This window comes from Amphiura filiformis, chromosome 20 (genome assembly GCF_039555335.1).
Source record: "Amphiura filiformis chromosome 20, Afil_fr2py, whole genome shotgun sequence".
Classification (NCBI taxonomy): domain Eukaryota; kingdom Metazoa; phylum Echinodermata; class Ophiuroidea; order Amphilepidida; family Amphiuridae; genus Amphiura; species Amphiura filiformis.
This window is the reverse complement of record NC_092647.1, coordinates 16,608,550-16,632,185: the sequence shown is the minus strand read 5'-3', so window position 1 is coordinate 16,632,185 and position 23,636 is coordinate 16,608,550. Positions and strand designations below refer to the sequence as shown.

General features: G+C 34.4%; 1 protein-coding gene across 2 annotated transcripts in view; it reads left to right on the top strand.

The window, feature by feature from the left end:
- The window catches only part of LOC140142853 (NAD(P)H-hydrate epimerase-like), a 106,023-nt gene that overhangs the window by 51,004 nt on the left and 31,383 nt on the right, over positions 1-23,636 (top strand). Inside the window, exon 1 of one of the 2 annotated variants that reach the window (XM_072164873.1) lies at positions 2,587-3,158. The exons of the other annotated variant lie outside the window; for it this stretch is intronic. Within the exon in view, the coding sequence (XP_072020974.1) occupies positions 2,911-3,158 (248 nt within the window). The 5' untranslated portion in view covers positions 2,587-2,910. Of the gene's footprint in view, positions 1-2,586; positions 3,159-23,636 lie in introns of those variants that run through there. 2 annotated transcript variants of the gene reach the window in all.

Sequence of the window (23,636 nt, the reverse complement as noted above, 5' to 3'; positions counted from 1 at the left end):
TTAATTAATATTTGATACTACAGAAGGGAGCTTCACAATATATGCTGAATGTAATGTTAGTATGGTGTCGTGTCATAAACTGTGGTATATTTCCCAGTAACCATGTGTTACATGTTACAGAAATGGTTAAAAATCAGACATTGTGCAAAATAAAGACATATGTGCAAATTAAAAAAAAAAGTAAATTAAAATTATTTGATATCAGAATGATATTCCCCATAATCAGAATGCAATTTGGTGTGTCTGATGTACTCCTAAGTCCCACAAGAAATACTATGCTAAGGTGTGTGACAAAGCTCTTAAGATAGCTCTTGATATTTTGAGAAAATATCTCAAGACTATTTATAGGTAAAGATATAGGTAAAATAACAAACACAAGGCATTCTACTTAAAATTCATACTCCCTCTGTGGAAGACCTTTCTTTCTCAAGTCTTCCACAGAGGGAATGTGCATTTCAAATTGAATAGCCCATTGAACATTTTAATAACACTTTTATGAAATCCTGCGCAAGATATTGTATTGTGACATACCAAAAATATACAAACACGCTAAGTTCCTTTAAGGTAACCATGGTAACGCTAGCTGCAGAAATTGATTTGGTTTGACAAAGCACAGAATGGCAGATTTTGTAATGGCAGTATATGTGATGTGTCATGTCAAAAGGAGACACTTTTGGGCAGGATCGTAAATGGAGAAATAGCCAAAAATCTGCCCGGGGTGATTTTTTTACAATTTGGGTTTGTTGGGAATTTGTGATGTTATTAATGTTAAAAATATTGTCTGATAGTTTCAGACCGAAATATAATTGGCATCTTGTATTTTTTGAGACATTTTTCAAGGTAATTCCTACTCTTAACATTGTCAATAATATTTTAAATGGCCGATATCTCAATTTCCAATTTTATAATACCATAACTTACGAACTCAATATCTTCGGTTAGGAATGTCCGATTTCAATGGGAAAAACGGCGTCGTGGAGCAAAATATCTGTATATTTAAGATATGTAAAAAGCTCAAAATTGATAACCTGCCCAAAAGTGTCTCCTTTTGACATGACACGTCACATATATCAGAGAAGATATCAGCTGATATCACACCCTTCCCAGAATCCTTTGCAACATATCTCCTCATTTCGTATATGACACTCTCATTACTTTGTGCAGGTTGCCTTTGTTTTCATTTTGAGACTAGCTAAACATGGGTCGATAGTCAAGAAATTAACATATTTTGCAAAATCTGTATGTGCGTTGTACATTGAGATACATTTCATTACTATGGACCCATGTTGCACGAAATAGTAAACCAGTAGACATGGGAACTGTAACATACCTTCTCTACACACACATATAATATATACTCTGTAACAAGGATATGAATGCTTTAGCAAAGGTGGTAGCTGAGCCCTTAAGCTTGAAAACTTTGACAAAAAAATTATTTTTGTTTTCCAGACATATTTTCTATAAAACCTAGTATTGGTTCAGTGGTTCTTGATATTTTGAGAAACTATCTCAATTTTTTTTTTATGTAGAAAGCCTATGGCTAAAGATCCACAAAAATTAAAAGAGAGGTCATTGGGCTGACAGGTAAAAGGGTGAAGTATACATACATACCCCACTATAAATATAATGGTGATTGGTGACTATCCCTGGGTTTGTAACATCATTTTTATGGGTAGTTAAAATTAATGCCTTTGTCAGATGCTAGTTATATGCATAGCCATTGAAACCATTTTCAAATCAGAATTAAATCAAAATACCTAATTTACAACGCATTCAAACTCACTGAATCACACTATGGAGCAGGAGCTGCCTTTTTCTAGATTATCAAAAATATCATGATAGATTTACCTAATAGAAATTATGTTTTTGATCAAATGATAAAGTGATATATATCTGATCCAGCTGGGGCTATTCAGTTGAAATCCATACACCCCTATGGAAGACATAACCTTAATCTCCCACACAGGGGTGTAGATTTCAAATAGAGTCACCCATTCAGTTAAATTCATACTCCCTGTGTAGAAGATTAAAGTGATGTCTTCCATAGGGGGGTGTATGGATTTCAACTGGAAGAGCAGATTGAACCCTGTAGAGCTGATGTTTGACACATCATAGGAGCTTGTACTCACACTCACAGCTCTCTAGCAGAAAATGAATATACCTGTACACCCCCTTTTGGCTTAATGGATTGCTCCACTCATCCCTTCATAAAATGGGCCACATTTATTACGAACTGGCACTTGTATTTTAGCTTGGATTTGTAAAAGGCGTATCAAGCCTTGATGCAATAGCAGCAGTAGCAGTAATTACACTCACGAGTTTCTACTTGGTATGACTTTATCATTTTGCATTTCTACCGTCTTTTTTGTGATTCCTTGTTGGTTTTTAATAAACCATATTCTTTTCGAATGGAATAATGCAGCGGAGGAAATTACTATTTAGTAATTATAATAGGAATAGCATGGATTGAGTTTGGAAGCTGTTATCCTATTTTGAGGATTCACCATGTTTTGAATTTTACTCTTTGATATATATATATAAACATATATATATCTATATATTGATATACATAAAGAGAGAAAGCTTTCTACACCACATGCCAGTTGTAAGAGAAATCCTACCTACGCAATCTGTGTTTCTGTTATTTTTTTCTGCGTTAATGCAAGACAAAAATTAAGCGGCAGTTGCAATCTGGATGAGTCTCTGCTGTAGAGTGCTGTGTGTATGTTAAATATATATAGAAAGATATATGCACCACATGCCAGGTGTATGTTACACAAATCAGTGGAGCTCAGATTGAAGGGGCATGGTTGACATTGTATACTTCATCTATGGATAGTGCCTCTATACTTCTTTGGAATATTGACACACATCAACAACAACAAACACCACGGTGGGAGAAATATCCAAATGTTCTCTAAGATGCATCACTCGGATAAGGAGAAGCACTCGGATAAGGAGAAGCACTCGGATAAGGAGAAGCACTCGGGTAAGGAGAAGCACTCGGAGGAGAAGAAGAATCATTCTGAGAAGAAAACAAGGTTTTCGTTTCGTAGGAGATCTTTAAAAGACAATAGCCATGATTTGCCATCGCCTGAGGCAGGGGATACTACATCATGTAATTCAAAGCCTATTATCAAGTCTTATTCCTATATAAGGTATGTTTATTCCTATATAAGGTATGTTTATTCCTACTATATAAGGTATGTTTATTCCTATATAAGGTATGTTTGTTCCTATATAAGGTATGTTTGTTCCTATATAAGGTATGTTTGTTCCTATATAAGGTATGTTTGTTCCTATATAAGGTATGTTTGTTCCTATATAAGGTATGTTTGTTCCTATATAGTATGTTTATTCTTATACATGTATAAGGTATGTTTATTCCTATGTTTATTCTTATACATGTATAAGGTATGTTTATTCCTATATATAAGGTATGTTTATTCTTATACATGTATAAGGTATGTTTATTCTTATACATGTATAAGGTATATTTATTCCTATATAAGCTATGTTTATTCCTATATAAGATATGTTTATTCCTGTTTATACCTATATAAGGTACATTGTATGTTGCATGGTCAATAGATGGAAACTGTTATGTTTATTCATATAAGGTATGTTTATGTATATTCATATGCAAGGTATGTTTATTCATATAAGGTATGTCTATATTGGGTATGCTTGTTCTTATAAATAGGAAATTTGGGTCCAACATGTCAGCAAGGAAAAAATTATACAAAATAAAAAAATATTCCCCCTCCAAGTGTACACCTTGATTTGTATGAGTAAACTATACACATCCAGGGCTAGAAACCACCCAGGGCTAGAATTATTTGAGTCGCTAATTTGCATTAATGAATATCAATTAATTAGTTTAACCTTGATTTTAAGACTAATAATTATTGCTAGCAAAAACTTATTATTATTATAATATTATCTAAAATCTCTTGCTACCTAAGTCCATTATTTACGTAATAACACATGTTTCTAGTCTGTGAAAATATCGAATGCTGTTAAAAATTTATTTCTGCTTAAAGAAGCTGACAAGCTGGCGAGAGAATGAAGGTATGCTTGTTGTTTTTAACTTTCATCAAAAACAAAATGCTTTAATCAAGACAATTTTTGTCACAATAATTATTAAATTCCCTTATTTTAGGCTTCTTTTTTTCCCCAGAAAAACACTTTTATGAAAAGTGCAAGTGTCCAAAAACTATGTAACAAGAGCTCAAATTCATCCTACTGTGCATGTGTGCATAGGGAATGTTGTACACAGTATAATGTACTGACTTCCACAGGCCAGGGAAGGCATGATCTGCAGAGCTCTTTGAGCTTCAAAATGTGTTGTGTCAATAGTGTTACTGGGGTAAAAAGTAGCTGGTATTTTAAAGCACTCACAGAATGTTATTATTCCGGGCATATAATCTTACTGTTCAACTCACAGCATTCTGAAAAAATTCCACAAAAATTTAAAATGAAAGTATGACAATGTTATAATTTATTTATATATGCACGATAGTGCAATGGGGTTGGCCAGGTTAGTGAAAATTGACATTTAATTGATGCCCAATCTGTAATTTGGGGATAGAGTACAAAATCTGTACAATTAAGGAAAAATTAAGGTGATTCTGTGCATGACACAATATATAGCTGGCGATTCTACCTTAAGGAATATGTCTATTCCTGAAGGTATGTTGCTTGGGCAGTATGTGGAAATTGGACATTTTCATCGTGCCAATGTTTAAACAATTCTTTCTGATCTTAGTTAATTTGTCCACAGTTGTTTCTTTTATTGATGTACATATAGTGTCCATATGTTATTTCTAGGATGTCATGCACAGTTCACCCTTGGCACAGATACGCCAGCTTGCTACCAATACAAACGCAATCTTCGCTTCAAGCCCGCTGTCAGGCCTCTCGGGCATCTTGTGCTTCAAAGAATATGAAATACAAAGATAAAGTTTATCTTATCTTTTTTGATGTCGACACTTTTTGGGCGTAAATGTTGAAGTGACCCTGACATAACCTGAAACGACCGCTACTCCCTATTCCAGAAAAAAACAGCACTGATTTTTTTGGGTTAAAAATATTATCAAGTTCTGCCAAGTGAAACATCGCTTAATCCTAATCATTCATTTAGTCCTAACTTGAAAAACTGGAAAAATGAATTTTCGGCATGTTTTCTGACAATCGAGTCACAAAAGATCACAGGTTTCGAACAAGTTAAAGCATGCACAATCTTGAGTATATGCCGAAATTTTGCGCTAATTTTCACTTTTTTATGTTGCTTTAATTAAATGGTTGGTTATAAGAAACATGAAACATGTCTTTTCCAAAATTTAAAGTGCATAACTGAAATTAGTCTTAGTACAAGTCTTTGGGCTTGAATGTCACAGCATATGAAAAACACCCTAAAAACACATGTTTTTGGCCTTTATTTCCAAAAATTGGCAGTTGAACAAACCACTTGCTGTATGGCACTTGAGACATGCCTATTATTCTTGACTAACCCAATCGTTTGGATTTGCAACTTTTGAAAATGCATCAAATCTCAAATATTCATTATTGGCATCTTTGTTAATTTAGAGGTTTTAAATTTGGTAGCAAATGCGGTGTCAAATTGGAGCTAACAATATGTAGTCCGACGAGTAGGACCTGTTTTTTTCTTAGTTTACCAACTATACTCTAACTCTGATCACTCAAGAAAGATTAACCACAAAAATCCACTTTTTTTTTTTTTGGGTGGCGCGGTCACTGGACTTTCGCGATTCGTCTTTCTTGGGCCATGTGAGATAGTGATCATAGTGTGAAATGTGTATAGTCTGGTAACTTAGTAAAAAAGAGGTCCTGATCGTCGGACTAACAATATGCTGGAAATGATCGTGTCAATCAAATTGTCATAACTTGAGCAGGCTTAGATTTATGATGGGTTACATAAGGCAAAAAAAAAATTGTTTGTTTGTCCATAGAGGCTTATGAAACAGTTGGGTCGGTAGGTCGGATTTTTTTTAAAATTTTTTTTACAGATATTGCACTTGAAACTGACAATTTGAAGAATGGTAAATAAGTCAAAACACACAGCACTTCACTGGTTTAACTCTTGAGATGGTTCTGCATGTTATACTGTTCATTTTCTTTACATTTTCTTTCTTTAAATTTGTACTAACCACTGTTTTATACGATGTCCCATCGATGCCAAAAAAAAAAAATTCAAAAAAAAAAAAAAAAAAAAAAAAAAAGGACACGGTCGGTCGGACGTGGACAAACAAACTATTTTTTTGGGGCCTAAGGACTTGCATCTTTTTTTGTTGTGTTTAGGTTAAGCATAGGGAATTATAGGGTTTATTTTTCATCTTTTTTAACATAGATTGTGTTGCAGATCATATGGATTCTTTGATTTTAGTGAAAACTTCAGGTTTTTGGAAAATGAGTACGGTACTTGAAAAATGGTTATTTTTGAGAAATCTTAAAATTCGTGGTCAGACCTATAATGCGTGATTATACCCAAATGCGGGGTTTTTTGCGCATCACACATTCTCCCTGTCCTTAGTTTATGTGTTGTTAGTTTCCTTGAGGAGTAATTCAATTAGTCTTAAATTAGTCCGATATATGATGAGTGTAGCTGGCTGTGTAGACATCCCATGTGTAAACTTGAGCTGAATATCTGTGACTGAATTGCCAATGATTGGGTCAGCCTAGCTCAACTGATTTTTATCCATTGTGCAGTTATATGATGCAGTGTAAGAATATGTTCAGAGAAATATTCAACTTGTAAATTTGTCAAGCTGCTACCGCAAATATAACTACCATATTTGTTCCTTTAACCACCCAGGGCGCTTAACAAAATCTTTTTGGGTGGGCGCTTATTTTTCACATTGTAAAGCCAATAATACGTAAAAAAAGGCACAAAATATTCATCCATCATCATCATCATCATCATCATCATCAGTGTGTCATATATTTCAGACCATGATTCAAATCTGAATTGGCATTTTGTGATCCACAGCCTCATCTCCCCATTTTCTCAAAAAAAGTTGAGATTTTTATATCACTGGATACCTCTGGCTACATAATGTCTACAAACCAAAAATTTCTAACAAAAAGTTTAGCAAAAATATCGCCAAATTTGAATTTCGTTCTGGTATACCAGAACAAAATTACAACAGTGGCCTAACACACTAAATCATGCATAACTCACAAACGCCAAATCGGAATCAACTGAAATTTTGGGAATAAGCTTTTTTTGTGGATATCTACTGAAAATGTCATAAAAAGAGGATGCTAATCATGCTAGGATCACTTAAATCATCCTTTAATAAACTAATATTAGTTTGCTGTAAAGTGACTGGGTGGGTGGGTGCTTTAAAAACATTTTTGAATTGCTTTAGTTGGAAGACATGACCATAAACTCCAAACCCGGGTGATGTAGATTTTTTTTAATGGAGCCACCATTCTGGTAATCCCATTTGAAATTCACACTCCCTGTGTGGAAGAAGGTCATGGGTTCCACAGGGTGGTGTATAGATGGTGGAATAGCCAATTTGTTATCTTGAGTAGATAGCTGGGGCAAGATGTTTTCAATAGATCTTTTCAAATCAAAGTTTTCCGAAGTTTGCTATGGATGACCCCGTTTACAATTCCAGGTCATCGACGTTAACGCAAACGCAACTATTATGTCTGAACACAAATCTGTGTGAAAGACACGGCCAAGCGTTGGGTAGTAATACACTATAATATCAAATACAGCAACATGTAGGCCTAACTGTTATCTTCAGAAGATAGTGCTCACAAATATCAGTAGTTTGTGCAAGTATGTTTTGATATTAGAGAGCTTGCAGTTTCCAAATGCTGTGATTATACATACATACAAAATGCTTATATAGCGCTGCTACATAAAGAACGCAGCACTGAACAAGAAGAACTAAATAAATCTACAAATATGAGAAAAATACAGGCATGTATATAAGATAAACAAAGTCATTTAAGCAGGAAACAAATGTGTTTTCAAAGATTTCTTAAAAGCAGGTAATGTGGTAGACTCTCTGATGATGATAGGTAGACTGTTCCAGATGTGAGGAGCTGTGTATGAGAATGTCTTTTTTTCAAAAGATATTAATGTCTTTGTTGAGTTATGCTCAGAGAGGCGAGTTGTGTCTGCTGCTGAACGGAGACCTTGACGGGTTGGAATGTGAAGAGAAAGACATTGCGATAAGTAGTCCGGTGTCATCCCATTGAGGCATTTGAACACTAGCACCAAGATCTTGAAGGTAACTCTATCCTCAATGGGCAGCCAATGTACAGGGTGTCCCAGAATGATCTATACCGGGAAAGATGGAATTTTTTAGGTATGAAGGGCATGTTGAATGGTCATATTGTTTTGCATTTTAAGTTCTACATATATTTAGCTTTCTCAGATTTTTTAGATTTTAAAATTGGACGTTTCTAGTAGAAGTTATAGAAGATTGCGTAAAAATGGCTTAATTCTAAGTTTTGACAACGCAACCTATTTTGAAAATCTGTAACATTACTAACCGTTCAGCACAAAGTTATTTGGAAAAAGTTATGCAGGTATTTTAGTTGTGCCCTGTTCATATTTCCACTAAATAGCCGATATCTATCTATTATTTATGACGTTACGAAGCAATCATTATATGGAATTACGGATTTGTGGCCTAATCCCATTCTCTCTTTGGCGGTAGTTTTAAATATAGTTATTGTGGTGTGAGGTCCATGTCATTTGAAATGCTTGCAGAGATCGAACTGGTTGTGGTACAGAAAAGACAGCTCCTCAATTTACTGTACAGCAGCGTGGATTTCTTTCAAAAACTTACTGGCAAAACGGCAGCTATGTTGAGACGCAAAGAAGATTCATTAGACGATAGTGTATAACGTAAAGAAGTTTGACGAGCACGGAACTGTCAGGAATCGGCAGAGTGAAGCTTCAGGTGCTCGTAAGACTGTAAGAACTAGAGCGAACATTGCAGCTGTCCGGCAAGCTTTAAGGCCAACCCCAACAGTAGTTGTCGTCGAAATGCTGTGCCAAACATCCCACGTTCTTCATTTAATCGTATCGTGCCATTTTTCAAAGGTATGCGAGTCGTTTTTCATCGATTTTACATTATTGCATGCCACGCCAAAACAAATAAAGGTAGCGTGCTGAAATTAACAGAATAAGTAGGAGACATGTCCAACATTATAATGCTGGTATCAAAAATAGATACACTGCCCGTCTTCTATTTTTAGTTATTTTTGCAAACACGGTACAAATCATTCTGGGACACCCTGTAGTTGGTGTAAATAAGGCATGGCATGATCTTGTTTCAACGCTTGGCAAATAACTTTCGCGGCCCAGTTCTGGATCCTCTGTAATTTCTGGATGTCTGTTTTGGTTGATCCAAGAAGGAGTCCATTACATTAACCCAGTCGGGAGAGAATGATGGTATGCGTGACGAGATGACAGGTGTCATAGTCCAGGAACCTACGTATACGCGAAATATCTATTCAAAATCACTCTTGTATCGAAGCGACCTTACGTATTTAGTGAGTTTTGACAATTTTGCATATGTACAAACAAAAAAATCATTATAATAAAGCAACAGTGAGGTGTGAAAATTTGACTTCATTCATACGTATAGATGGCTGTTGAAATAGGTGTTAGGGTAGCCATTATAAAAAATTAGATTGTGATTTGTCTTTTTTTTTTTTTTTTTTTCTTTTTTTTTTTTTTTTTTTTTTCAGAGGAAAAAAACATTTATTCAAGTTAAATTTTAAACAGAGATAAACATTAATCATACACATGATACGCAATGATATTACATGATACACATGATGAAATATGATTTCATACACACAGAGAGGCTCTCACAAAACACTATGCAAGTACAGAACCTCACATTTAAGGTTCTGCCACTACACATCGCCATGCAAAAACCTCTGAGGGTCTAAATCTTATTCTCTACAGAGTGAATTGAAAATACCCCATCTTTTATAAAATATACCAATATTATTATTACATATGTAAATATATTTTTCTAATTTATAATGATTTTGCAATTCTTTCTTGACAATGTGGATCGAAGGGTTATTTTCTTTCATTTTCATTTTATATATATGGAATCTGCATAAAATTATAATCAAATTCAAAACAATATAGTTAGGACCAACACCAAAAAGCAGATTATCTTTTTTCCAAGAGAGGTTTATATTAACTTTGTTTTCGATCCACCTTTTCACATCATCCCAAAATTTCTTAACCACATGACAATCGCAAAACATATGAATCATAGTTTCATTCTCCTCCAGATTTGTCTTTTTGATACAAATACACATGTGAAGTGTCATGTCAAAAGGAGACACTTTTGGGCAGGATTGTAAATGGAGAAATAGCCAAAAATCTGCACGGGGGTGATTTTTTCACAATTTGGGTTTGTTGCGAATTTGTGATATTATTAATGTTCAAAATATTGTCTGATAGTTTCAGACCAGAATATAACTGGCATCTTGTATTTTTTGAGACATTTTTCAAGGTAATTCCTACTCTCAACATTGTCAATAATATTTTTAAAGGCCGATATCTTAATTTCCAATTTTATAATACCATAACTTACGAGCTCAATATCTTCGCTTAGGAATGTCCAATTTCATTGGGAAAAACGGCGCTGTGGTGCAAAATATCTCTATATTTAAGATATGTAAAACCTCAAAATTGATAACCTGCCCAAAAGTGTCTCCTTTTGACATGACACGTCACACATATGCACGGTCCATGTCGAAATTGACATTTTTTACGGCGTTCGGACGGTTCATGCAGCACGCCTAATTTTCACCACGAAAATTCTCTTAAATAAAAAAAAATTCAATTTAAATTTAAATTTAAATCATTTTAATTGATAATGATATAGTCAAACAATGTAAGGATTTGGGCAATTACACTTGGTTGTGTATGTACAAATGCTTCAATAAACATGCCATCTAATCAAGTGCATTCCTGAATCATTTGGTTACATTTAACATTTTAAAGCAATGATTTAGAATATTTTGGGCAGCCAGTCGGCAGTAAGAATGGTTAAATAAATTTTTTAACTGTTCCAGGGACCTGGTAATTTGATATGCAATTACCATTTACAAATCTACACTACCCCTGTGGTAAGATGTTGGAAATGCGAGTGTTGATTTCAAATGGAAATACTGTATAAGTGGAAATTTTTGTGAGGGTTTTATTTTCACGAATTTCGCGATTAGAGCTCCAACCACGAAAATAACACCAGCGAATATATGCAATAATGTATTACAAGTATAGGGGAGGACTTGGGAATCGTGAAAATAACATTCTCGAAAATGTGTCTCTGACTACAAATCGTGAAAATAATTGTATGCGAAAATAACCACTTATACAGTAGCAAATTTACAAACTTTAAACTCACCCTCCCTCTCTGAAAGATTCAGGTTGAATCTTTCTTACAAGCTGTATGAAATTCAACAAGGGAAATAAGGGATCTGTAGCAACAAATATTTAAAATAAATTAATGTACAGAAATACAGTTATGTCAAAGAATTGTTATTGAGTTCTCATTTTTCAAAAGTTTGGAAAATTTTATATTGATTTTAATAGGATATTTAGTAATTTCATAATGCTTGTAAACAAAATGTGTGATGTTGTTATTATTTTTTGCTTGAATGTTATTGACAACTTCCCATTTGCTACTGCAAACAATAGACTCCAACCTTAGGCCAAAAAAAAAAGATGTTTGCTTGCCCTCAACCGACGACTCTAATATTGGAAATCGGAAAAATGTTTTTTATTTCTATTTACTGTACAAAAGAATTCCGACCCTATCTTTGGAAATTCCTGAAAAAGTATTTTTTTGTATTCTGAAGATGTAAAAGAAAATGTATTTTAGAGCTTGTGGGGGTGTTCAGCATTTTAGTTGTTTTGTAATGTTAGTTGATTCATTTTGACACCAAAATTGTCTGATTTTTCATATTTTGAGCCTTAATTAATACAAACAGTAGAGTTTGCTAGTAATTGAAAAAAAAAAGAAATCCAGACCGACCGACCCAATTGTTCAAATTCATTTGAGGGTAAGCAAACAATTTTTTTCTTGGCCTTACTGGCCTTAAACAGGCCTTGCCTTTTAGATTTTAAAGGAGAGTGGTTAATCACTCGCTAGCACTAGGCGAGTGGTTGAATTTTCATAAATACCACTTATTTGGGTATAATAATAAAGTAGAGCTTCAGTCTTAAGACGGTATTTATGTTGAAATGCGGGCGAAGCGCGCTCAAATTTAACTTTCTCTGCTTGGAGAGGGCACAGACACGATTTAATGCTGAATTGGCTGGTTCGATGGCTGATTTTGGGAGATTCGCAGCGAACGATATTTAGTGTCTATGGTGAGTGGAAAATCGCTCATTAGAAATCGAGTTTGGACGAGCGGTGGCGAGCGAGAGCGAGCGATCGCTCGCCCCAAAAGGCAAGACCTGCTTAAAGCCATAACTAGGCACTGGCCTGGACATGGCTTTTTCACAGGAGGTAAATCTGTTTATTGTATAGATACAATAAACTTTACTTGTGATTTCATAATGCTGGTAAACAAAATGTGTGACATTCAAAATATTTTGAAAAAATGTTATCATCATTTTTTGCTTGAAAATATAATTTTTTCAGGATTTCTCAAATAAAAAACCCCTGAAATGCGGTAAAATTGCTCCCAAAAAACGAAATTTGTGCAACCTACAGGAAACAAATGCGTAGTGTTATGTTAAATGCAGAAATCATAATCAGTCGGAACTATCATATCACAGTATTATCACCATTTATGGTAATACAGGAAATCGTATTATTACCAGTAACAAAAAAATGTATTATTACCAGTCAAACCATCACAGTATCATGCAGGAAGTCATATTATTACCAGTCAGGTGCTTTCATCTACACATTTTATTGCCATCAATATTGAATATTGTGGTTCTATATTACAGATGGCATTTTTATTATACAATTGCGGTTCCCATTTTGTTCAATGTATGTTAACATCTACTAAAAAGTAATTACCCTCCTTTAATGAATGACTATTCTTCCAAAATGGTTAATTGTATGCATAATGTGGGATATGTATTCGAAGCAGAATTTATTTCTGCGCATTATGACACCTCATTTGTTGGAATGGGCCCAATATTGATGTTGCAGCGTATATTTAAATGAAATAACCCAAGATTTAAAAGTTGCAGCAAAATCCTATTACAATGTATTCAGTGTAAGGAAATCATGGGTCTGGCAACCCTGGTTGAAGTAAAGTGACATATTGGTTATGTGCTATTCCATTTTTGAAATCTACCATCTCCCTGTGGAAGACTTAAGTAAAGTTTTCCACAGGGAGAACGTTTTTCAAATGGAATCAACTAAGGTTAATTATTTTGCAATCTATATTCCCCCTGTCTCTTTCACAACTGGAGTATTTCAAATGGAAGTTATCCAATTGTCTATTCTATTTGAACCCCATACTCCCTCTGTGAAAGACTTAGCTAAATCTTCCACAGGGGGAGGAGAATTTCAAGTGGAATAGCCCAATGCTTGCTATCTGTGTTCATTTAGCTCATTTGCATAAATTTGCATAAATTTCCTTTTTCCGCTCATCTCTGTATGGGGGTTATGAAAGTGCAATTTTTTGGAACTACTGTAGTAAGGCATATTATTATTGTGACTTGGTGGAGGGTGGCAATTTGTGGTCTCCAAATTCCACAAGGTTTTATTTAATTTTTTTTTAATCCGAATATTTGTGCTAGTGAAATCACCCTGATTAAAACAATGCCTGTCAAGGTGGAGGCATTGCAAGAACTGCACAACTCGAGAACTGCGTAAATTCTAGTCAGTATATGTATGTATGTGGCAGTTAAAATGCCAAAATCTTAAGGTGTTCTGTATGGATAATTCACTATGCACATTTATTTTATTTTCATATCTGTTGTTTGCTATACGTACTATCTTCAGTAGATAGCATTTATACATTCTGTGATAGTACCATTTTGAAATTTACCACACACACCCACCTACACAACAAATACCCACTGAGATCACCCCTACTCAAAATACTGGCACAAAATTGGACACACTTTGTCTACATCTTCAATTTCAGACTAAATTCCAGTCATCAATTTTTCTCATTAAAATTGTAATTTGTCTCCGGAAAGTAGATCTGGGAGTGATAGTCAGCATTACCCCCTTGGAAATGTTTACTACAGGGACTAAGGGGCATGCCCGTAACCAGGATTTATTTTGGGGGGGCTGATTATGAAAAAGTGGACCTTTTTTCAAAATTTAGACCTTTTTGGACTAGGAGTGGATTTTGAAAATGTGGACTTTTTTTCTAAAATTTGGACATTTTTTGACCAAAAAAGGCATAAAAACCTCAATTTTGGCTCGCTATATGCTCGCAAATGGGACTTTTTCACCATTTTGGGATGGGCAAACACCCCCTTGGTTACAGGTCTGCTAAGGGGTTCTCCTCACAAATGGTGGAACCATGCAGTGAGAGATGAAACATGGCCCTGGAATTTGATCTCTATTACAGCACCATATAATAACTTTCTCCATGCGGCAGTGCTAAAAGTGTTTATCATGTTTATGTTTAAGCCACCTGGTTGAACTGCTGAGCTTGTTCCACCACGATACGATCCTTATTGTTTTCTCTGGCGTTGATGGCTGAGGTGGCCTGGATATTGTTTATGGTGCACTGGGAGGGGGGTTAAAATGCTGCGCTACAGGAAAACCATCAAAATTAATGCATTTGATTGACCGCAAGTGTTTGGTGGAGACTTCAGCAGGTTTCCCCGATATAGCGGATATTACAACGGGTACAGACGATGATGAAAACTAGATTGCAAGAAGTGCTTGTGAAATTGTCAGTTATGTTGTCTAGAGGGTCTGGAGGGACCCTGCATTACGTTTCACTACCCTTCAGAGAATTGATCAAAATTGAATTCCCTCCTGAGGTTCAGATCTATATCTGTCAATGAGTTGACCAGATCACAAAGATGTCATTATAGCTAGAGGCAGTATATAACACAAATAGGTCAATGAGTTACATAAAATGACCTTGTGTGGTATTTGGTTCCAAGGAAGTGAGTTTTGCCCGAGGCAATTTGTGGTTAAATGTTGATCCCTCACCACAAGAGTTATTACCGTTGATTTGGTTGAAAAAGGAGGTGAGACATGATCAAATCTCTCCAGGTAACAAAACGTAATGGGATATTGTCACATAATATTGCGAGTGTTGCAGCAATGTCTACTGCAGCAGTATGTTCCGATGTTGGCGGTATCCCGAGTTGGGGGAAGGGGATGAGATATGCTCTAACAAGATAGTTGGACATGTTACGTGCTCTTCTGAAAGCAGTGACCGGGCGATCCTTACAGATCTTTATAATGCTATTCACTACTAAATAGAGCAGGATCAATAACATTTGTACTGCAATACATTGCACTACTGTATAGTGCGAAATTTTCAATGGGGTTTAATTTTTCACGGTCGAACAGGCAACCGTGACTTTTTTTACCTTGATAATATAAATATTACACATATATAGTACTTAATGCATGTGAATATATGGAAATGTGAATTAAACACCCACAAACTGTCCAGAATTAATCCAATTTGCCCAGCTAAAATATCTCGCTATACTTTATATACATTTCTAAAGCATCTTCCACACACAGCATACTAATCACAAGTTTGCATTCAGGTTTCAAAATTGAGCGTAAAATTATAAATTTTTGTAGATGTTTATTTTTGTGAGAATGAGGAAAAAATAGAAATGGAATAAAATCAAAAACAACATACACACAAAAAAATACACATATGTGACATGATCAAGGGAATGAGTTAGATGTCGCTAATATTGTTTTTGAGATATTGGCAAAAACCAAATTCTTTTGTTTTATATTGTTTTCAGCCATTGATAAATTGCTCGTAACGAGATGTCCAATTCAGTTGGGGTTTGCATCAAAATGAAGTATTCGTAAACTGCAAGAAAATGATGTAAAAAACTTCTAATTGAAAATTGCCGACATGTGACTCATTCCCCTTGGTCACGTCACATATGGAATTGGTGTCGACTGCAGGCTAGTTTCAATTTTTTTTAAATTCAAAATTTCAGAATTGATAATTTTCGTAACTATATTTGGAATCGGCATGAAAAATGCATTAAAATGAGTACAAACAAGTGGTTCAGTGGTTAGCTCTTGATATTTTTAGAAAATATCTGAAAACTTGGGACTTTTTTTGTTGAATCCTATATGGCTAGCACACATACATGTAGCATTAACCCTCTGAGGACTACCTGCCGATCTAACATTGCCTCTGATTGGTCAATTACATGATATCTTCATTTTAATCACCAATCAGATTGGAGCTTTGCAAATAATTCACGCCAATTTTTTTGCGTGGTGAAATTATTCTGACAATGTTGCCGATTGGTCCAATTGATAATGAAAACTTCTTTTTGGCCAATCGGCAGGTAGTTCTCATGGGGTTAAGCCTGTATATATATTTATACCTGCGCTTGTGTTCCGTGTAACCAAAGCCGAAGCAGGTTGAATTTTATTTGGTCCGCTGAGATTTTCAAGAGTGTGTCTTACAGGCAAATGAGTCGGGATTTGTAAGGAATAGCAAATTTAGTTGGAGTGTTACAGTGAATAATATAATTTAGATTTTACAATTAGTTGTACAAAGAAGAGCATTTAACTCTCTCCGGGCGGTTGTCAACTGCAGACGGTTCAAATTTTGTTTTACAAATTCAAGAATTTCAGAAAGGTAAATTGTCAATGACAATATTTGAATGTAGCATGAAAAATGCATTAAAATGAGTACAAACAAGTATTGGTTGAGTGGTTTTTAAGATAGCTCTTGATATTTTGAAAAAATACTGATCTCAAAACTATGGACATGTAGAGCATTAAAGGGGAGTAGTGCACATTGAATCGCAAAGGGAAATTGTGTACCCATATCCAGCCCTATCCAGCAAACACAAGAATGTTTTTCAAAATGATATAAACATATTATAAATGTATTGTGGGATAGGCTTTTGCAATAGGAGTTTATAAGAATTAGTAAGTTTTTATCAGGTTCGCTGTCGGACAGGTTTAGAACTTTCAACGACGAATCCGCTAAAAACGTACTAATAAATATTATAAATGTGTTTTGGTTTTGGTGAAAGCATTTTAATAATATTTAAATATTGGGCTATAAAAGGTCATAAAAACATTTTTAAAACATCTCATGTGAAAAAACACTGCAACAATAGTTTTAAAATGTTTTCAAAATGTTATTGTGAAATACTTGTGGCCAATCATTTTTTTTTCAAAAATTTTGTCAATACTTACATAACGTCGGTGGCAACACATTGTTGCATAGCTGCTGGACAAAAGCAAAATATGTTTCCGAGAAACACGCATTTGAAGGATATATATGCTACTTATAACATAGTCAGCAGTGGCTTACCGTGGCCGCTCCTACCCTGGGGGGGCTGAAGAAAATTCAATTCCATGCCGCCCCTTCCGCAACAGCCCGAAAAGGTTGACCCAATTTTTTTTTCGGTGGTTTGAAAAAGTGAAGAGAAAAAAAAAAAAAAAAAAAAAAAAGGATTATAAGCGCTAGCGCCCTAAAACCAACATATTTTCATGTATAGTGCAATTTAAAAAAAAATTTGTATACTTTTGAAATTTGTTCCGCCCTCTTTTCTTTACTAATTCTTTTTGCCTCCCCTTCTTTTTCCGCCGCCCCTTCATTGTGGCCGCCCCTTCATTGTGGCCGCCTCTGCTTTTTACCCGGGGCTGGCGCCCCAAAGCCCCCCAAAAAATACGCCAAGCATGGTCAGTACTTCTCTAATATTATCTCTCAGTGGACCGATTCCATTTGAAATTAAATTTTATTGATTAAACTGTTAAACTGTAACTTAACGGCTGGGGTATGAACGTTTGGACAGTATTTATTTTGGGACATTAGAGCACATCAGACATATCGAATTGCATTCTGAATACGAAGAATGTCATTCTGATATCAAATAATTTTGAATTTTTGAAATTCGCAATTTAATACACATTTTATGGCAAATTGTTAAAAATTGATATTTTTGATATTTAACAGTACTTGAAGTAAACTTTATAAATCTGATGATTTATACTTAAAGTGTATGTAGGTGGGTTGAAAAGCCGACGATCAATTGAAAATTTTGACCTTTTCGTATTGAAGATATGGATTTTTTTCCCAAAACACCAAAAAAATTAGGTCTTTTGGGAAAAAAATCCATATCTTCAATATGAAAGGTCAAAATTTTCAATTGACCGTCGGCTTTACCTCCTGCTACATACACTTTAAGAATATATCATTAGATTTATATAATTTACTTCGAGGACTGTTATATATCAAAATTCAAAAATATCAAATTTTTATAATTTGTCATAAAATTTGTATTATATTGTGATTTTCAAAAATGAAAATTAATTGATATCAGAAAGACATGCTTCGTATTCAGAATACAATTCGATAGATCTGAGGTGCTCTCATGTGCCACAAAAAATACTATCGAAACACAAAAAACGCTCATTTTAGATCCCTTAAATAGCTTAAAAGGAATAACTTTTATAGGATATATCATACCATCTCAGTACTTTATGTAGTATAATTATGTATTGAATATTGCAAAAGTTCACCAGCTTATCAAACAATAATTTAAAATACTTATTTTTGATACTGATTTCAAAATATGGACATTCAAATAATTATGATATTTTTTAATTTGAAATGTAAATTTGGAACTTGTGATTTGTAGTGGACACCTGTGTTGAGCTAGGGTTAATGCTCACTCACTCCGCAATCTATCTGTGATTAGACCCTGTCATGATACATGCAATTGCACACACTGTAAAAGTAAAAATTTTCCCGAAGCTTTGATTTTCGCGAGTTGATATTAAATCGCAAAAATAAAAGCTCGCGAAAATATCCTTTTTGCAATAGAGATGCATTGCAATTAAGATAGATACGGCGAAATTAAATCATCATGCATAAAATCACGAAAATAAAAAAAAAAAAAAAATTTCTACTTTTACAGTACTGAAAAAGTCGACATTTCATGCTGCATTTATTTTGACGCCTTTTGTGTTCCACGCTTCTACCACAAAAATAACAACATGTGAATATATTCTTTTGTGTTGGCTAGTGTAAAGAATCACAAATTTAAAATCAAGAGAAACAGTTCGAAAAGTGCGAAAAATGAATTGGGTGAAAATTTCCAATTTTACAGCTAGTGAATGACAGCTGACAGCTACTCACAAATTTCAAGATTAGTTTCATATATTTTTTGTCTAAAATTCAGGATGTCAAAAATTGCAAATTTCTAATTATTTTATATTAATCATTTGATTAGGTTTCTGATTAATGCTATTTTGCGAATCAAATTGCTCTTGTTGAAAATCCCATTATTAACAGCTATTCACTTGCTTGCTTATAGCATTTTTGCCATGTTAGTCTATAGTAGACATTTGAGCAGATAACACAGTTGAAATGCACATACTCCTATGGAAGCCATGACCTCAATCTCCCTGACACAGGAGTGTAGATTTATAATGAAACCACCCATTCAGGTAACCCCATTTGAAATTCACACTCCCTGTGTGGAAGATTAAGATCAGGTGTACCATAGGGGGTGTATGGCTTTTAACTGGAATAGCCCAAAATAGGTAGACAAGACAGAGACCCTGTTCAGTGTTCACATAGGGAATTTTTTTCTTTCGACGAAGGTCGAACGAACATTAAAAAGCATTTTTTCCCAATGTGTACGAACGTGTCTTTGTGCGACGACGATTAAAATTGCTTCGTTCAACAAAGCTAGAAAAGTTGTTTTGACGAAGGAATACTTCGTTCGATGAAGCTATTTTTGTAATGTGTATGCTCACTTCGTTCAACGAAGGAAAGTGATCATGTGACAAGTGACCCTCGCTAGCTAATAGATCTATCGCATGCATCGTTGTATCAAGTCTAACTCGCATCGTATTCTTTTTAACATTTTACCCATTTAGAAATAGTTTGAAAAACAACTCATTCGCCATGGCTGAGGATACATGGGGTACGACATGGACTGAAGAATATCAAGAACTGGCCTGAGTGAATGTGTTTATGGTCAACGGTACAGCTTGAAATATAGCTATATATTGCATACATAAGGCTAGCTTCATTTGATCTTCGTTAATTTTCATGAAATTTGTACACTGCAATGTCTTCGTTCGATCTTCATTCAGCGTAATGTGTACGCATGCTTAATTATTTAATCAAGATTTACTAATCTACGTCGAAGCAAGAAATTTTCTAATGTGAACAGGGTCAGAGCATGTAGGTAATCATGGGGAAAATGAGTGAAAAAAATGATAGAGACATAGCTGACAATCATTTTTTTCACTCACTTTCTCTCCATGATTACACTTTTAATAAAATCACAACCTATTCAGCCCACCATAGCTGAAAAAAATACAAACTCGTACTTAAGTAACACGTTACCATGGAGCACACACATTTTTGCCATTGAAATCTTCACTGTTGTGCAATTACAAAAAAACTCGTGTAGGAGTCATTCTTAGAAATTTATGAAAATTCATATTGAAATGGTTGATTTGAATTATGTTCAGTGCCATGCCAATTTATAAAAAAAAATCACTATGAACATAATCTGGTTTTGAAAAAGTAGGCTATTTCAGTTGAAATCCATACACCCCCCATGGAAGACTTTGGCCTTAATCTCCCGTACAGGGGGTGTAGATCTGAAATAAAGCCATCCATTCAGATAACCCCTTTTGAAATTCAGACTACCTGTGTGGAAGTTTAAGATCATGTCTTCCAAAGCAGGTGTATGGGTTTCAACTGGAATAGCCTGGTGAAGAGCAAAAGAAAGCACTCAGGGCAAACAGCACTCAGCAGGGACATTTCTGTGTCATTAATTCTTCATGCTTTGTGTATTTTGAAATGTTTTACTAAATTTGTAATTCTGAGCTTCTACATTTAACTATACACAAAAGGAATTATATTCGTGTGTAGTTATTTTCGCAGTAGCTGAGATGCAAAGAGTGGGAAACTAATTGTTTCCACTTTTACGATATACAATCAATCTTTTTCATTTTTGTGCTTTTCGCGGTCGAACAGGCAGCAACAAATTTTTAACAAGCAAAAATATTTATTACACATAGTACTTAATGTGAATATATTTGGAAACATGAATTAAACACCCACTAAAACTGTTCAGAATTGATAAAATCACAAAAAAATAACCCAGTGACTATACAGTAGTGCAACAACTCATATCCTCCAGTGAATAGTCATGCCAATGTTGTATACATTGACTACCATATACACGGTAATTTGCCTCAAAATATGCTTCCGCATTGCTGAATACAGAAGAGAGACAAAATGCTATACTATTACATGGTAGAGTTAGGCATGCAGGTAGAACAAATCTCGTTGCTTAGATTGCTGTTAGGTTTTCTCTATTTAGTTAACTCTCTTCACGCGGGTGTCGACTGCAGACGACAAGTTTGGATTTTTTTTTTTTTTTTTCAGATATGTAAATTTTTATGACCATATTTGGAATCAGCATGAAAAATGCATTAAAATGAGTACAAACAAGCCTAGTATTGATTCAGTAGTTCTTAAGATAGCTCTTGATATTTTGAGAAAATATTTCAAAACTTTTTCCGTTGAAGTGCATGGCTAGCATGCAGAGCATTAAAGGTAGAATTCCAGGATGTACAGAATGCATGGTGTAGGTACAGAATGTAGTATGCATGGTGCAGTAGGTTAAAGCCTGAAGTTTTCTCGTTGCAGATTTTCCATGGATAAAGCAGAATTAGGATGAAAAGCAGAAAATGCAGTTTTCATAAAAAGAGAACAAAAAAAACATCAAAACCCCACAAAAAATTAAAATAATGAACAATGTTATCAATAAAATGATATAAATATTAAAATCGGCTTAAAAATGTAACATAATAAAGAATGTTTTACCATAAAATATGGACTATACATCAGGCCAAAATTGTAATGTTACACTTTTTGCGAACAAAGTAAAAATGTTGAAAATTGCAAAATTTACAAAGCAGAAGAAAGAAGCAGAATTTGATATTTATAAAGCAGTAAATTTTTGGCTTTAGTGTAGGTACAGAATGCACTATGCATGGTGTAGGCTTGAATGTTAGGGTCAAAAGTTATAAGGGTGTCAACTGCAGACGACAAGTTTTTATCATTTCTTTTATTCAAAAATTTCATAATTGTTCATTTTCATGACCGTATTTGGGATCAACATGAAAAAATGCATTAAAATGAGTACAAACAAGCCTATTATTGGCTCAGTGGCTCTTGAGATACATGTAGCTCTTGATATTTTAAGAAAATATATGAGCACTGGGACTTTTGATGTTGAAGGCTAACGCAAAGAGAATAATTATTGCTACTTGACATATCTTCAGTTTCATGTAGGTGATCTGGAAACCACAATTTGACATGCATTTTTTAAAAAAATATTTCAATATAATTAATATGCTTCAAATTACTTATATTTAATGTCAAATCTGTTAGGTTTTCTCTCTATCATGTCTATAGTTAAAGGTAGAATTCCAGGATGTACAGAATGCAATATGCATAGTGTATAGGTACAGAATGTAATTAATAGGCTTGAATGTTAGGGTCAAAAGTTATGAGGGTGTCAACTGCAGACGACAAGTTTTTATTATTTCTTTTACTCAAAAATTTGACTCTGTGGCTCTTGAGATAGCTCTTGATATTTTAAGAAAATACATGAGCAATCCTCGACATGCATTTAAAAAAAAATTCAACATAATTAATATGCTTCAAATTACTTACATTTAATGTCAAATCTGTGCCAAGCAGATTAGATTTGAAAAGTGATTAGAGTTTTAGGAACATTTTAAAGATTGATTTTCATATGAGATTTAGTTATTTTATAATGTTTGATAGAAAAATCTTTAAAACATTTTTTATTAAAAACATTTATCATTATTTTTTGCTTGAAAATATAATTTTGTAGGATTTCTCAAATTAAAAACAAAATGCAGTAACATTGCTCCTCAAAACTAAATGGGCTATTCCAGTTGACATCCACACTACCCCCGTGGAAGATTTTGGAAATATCTTCTACAGGGGAAGTATGTTTTTCAGATGTAATTGGTCAGGGTTAATCATTTTGAAACCCATACTCCCTCTGTATTGTAGCTTTACCTATATCTTCCACAACTGGAATGAGTATTTCAAATGGAAGTTACCCAATTGTCTATTCTATTTGAAACTCATCCTCCCTCTGTGGAAGACTTTAGATAAATCTTCCACAGGGGGAGTGTGGATTTTAAATGGAATAGCCCAATTGCATGTGCCGGCATAAAGGAAAACAGATTGTTTTTTGTTCAGCTTCATACTGTGAAACCATAGACCAGGGGTCCGCAAATAGCGGCACGTGTGCCACTTGTGGCACGCCGTGGCTTCCCAAGTGGTGTGCGGCGCTGTTTAGATTTAAAAAAAATTTATTAAAAAAATCAAATCAAATCAAACCCTTCGATCAAACTTAATCCAACAGGAATATCTCTGAT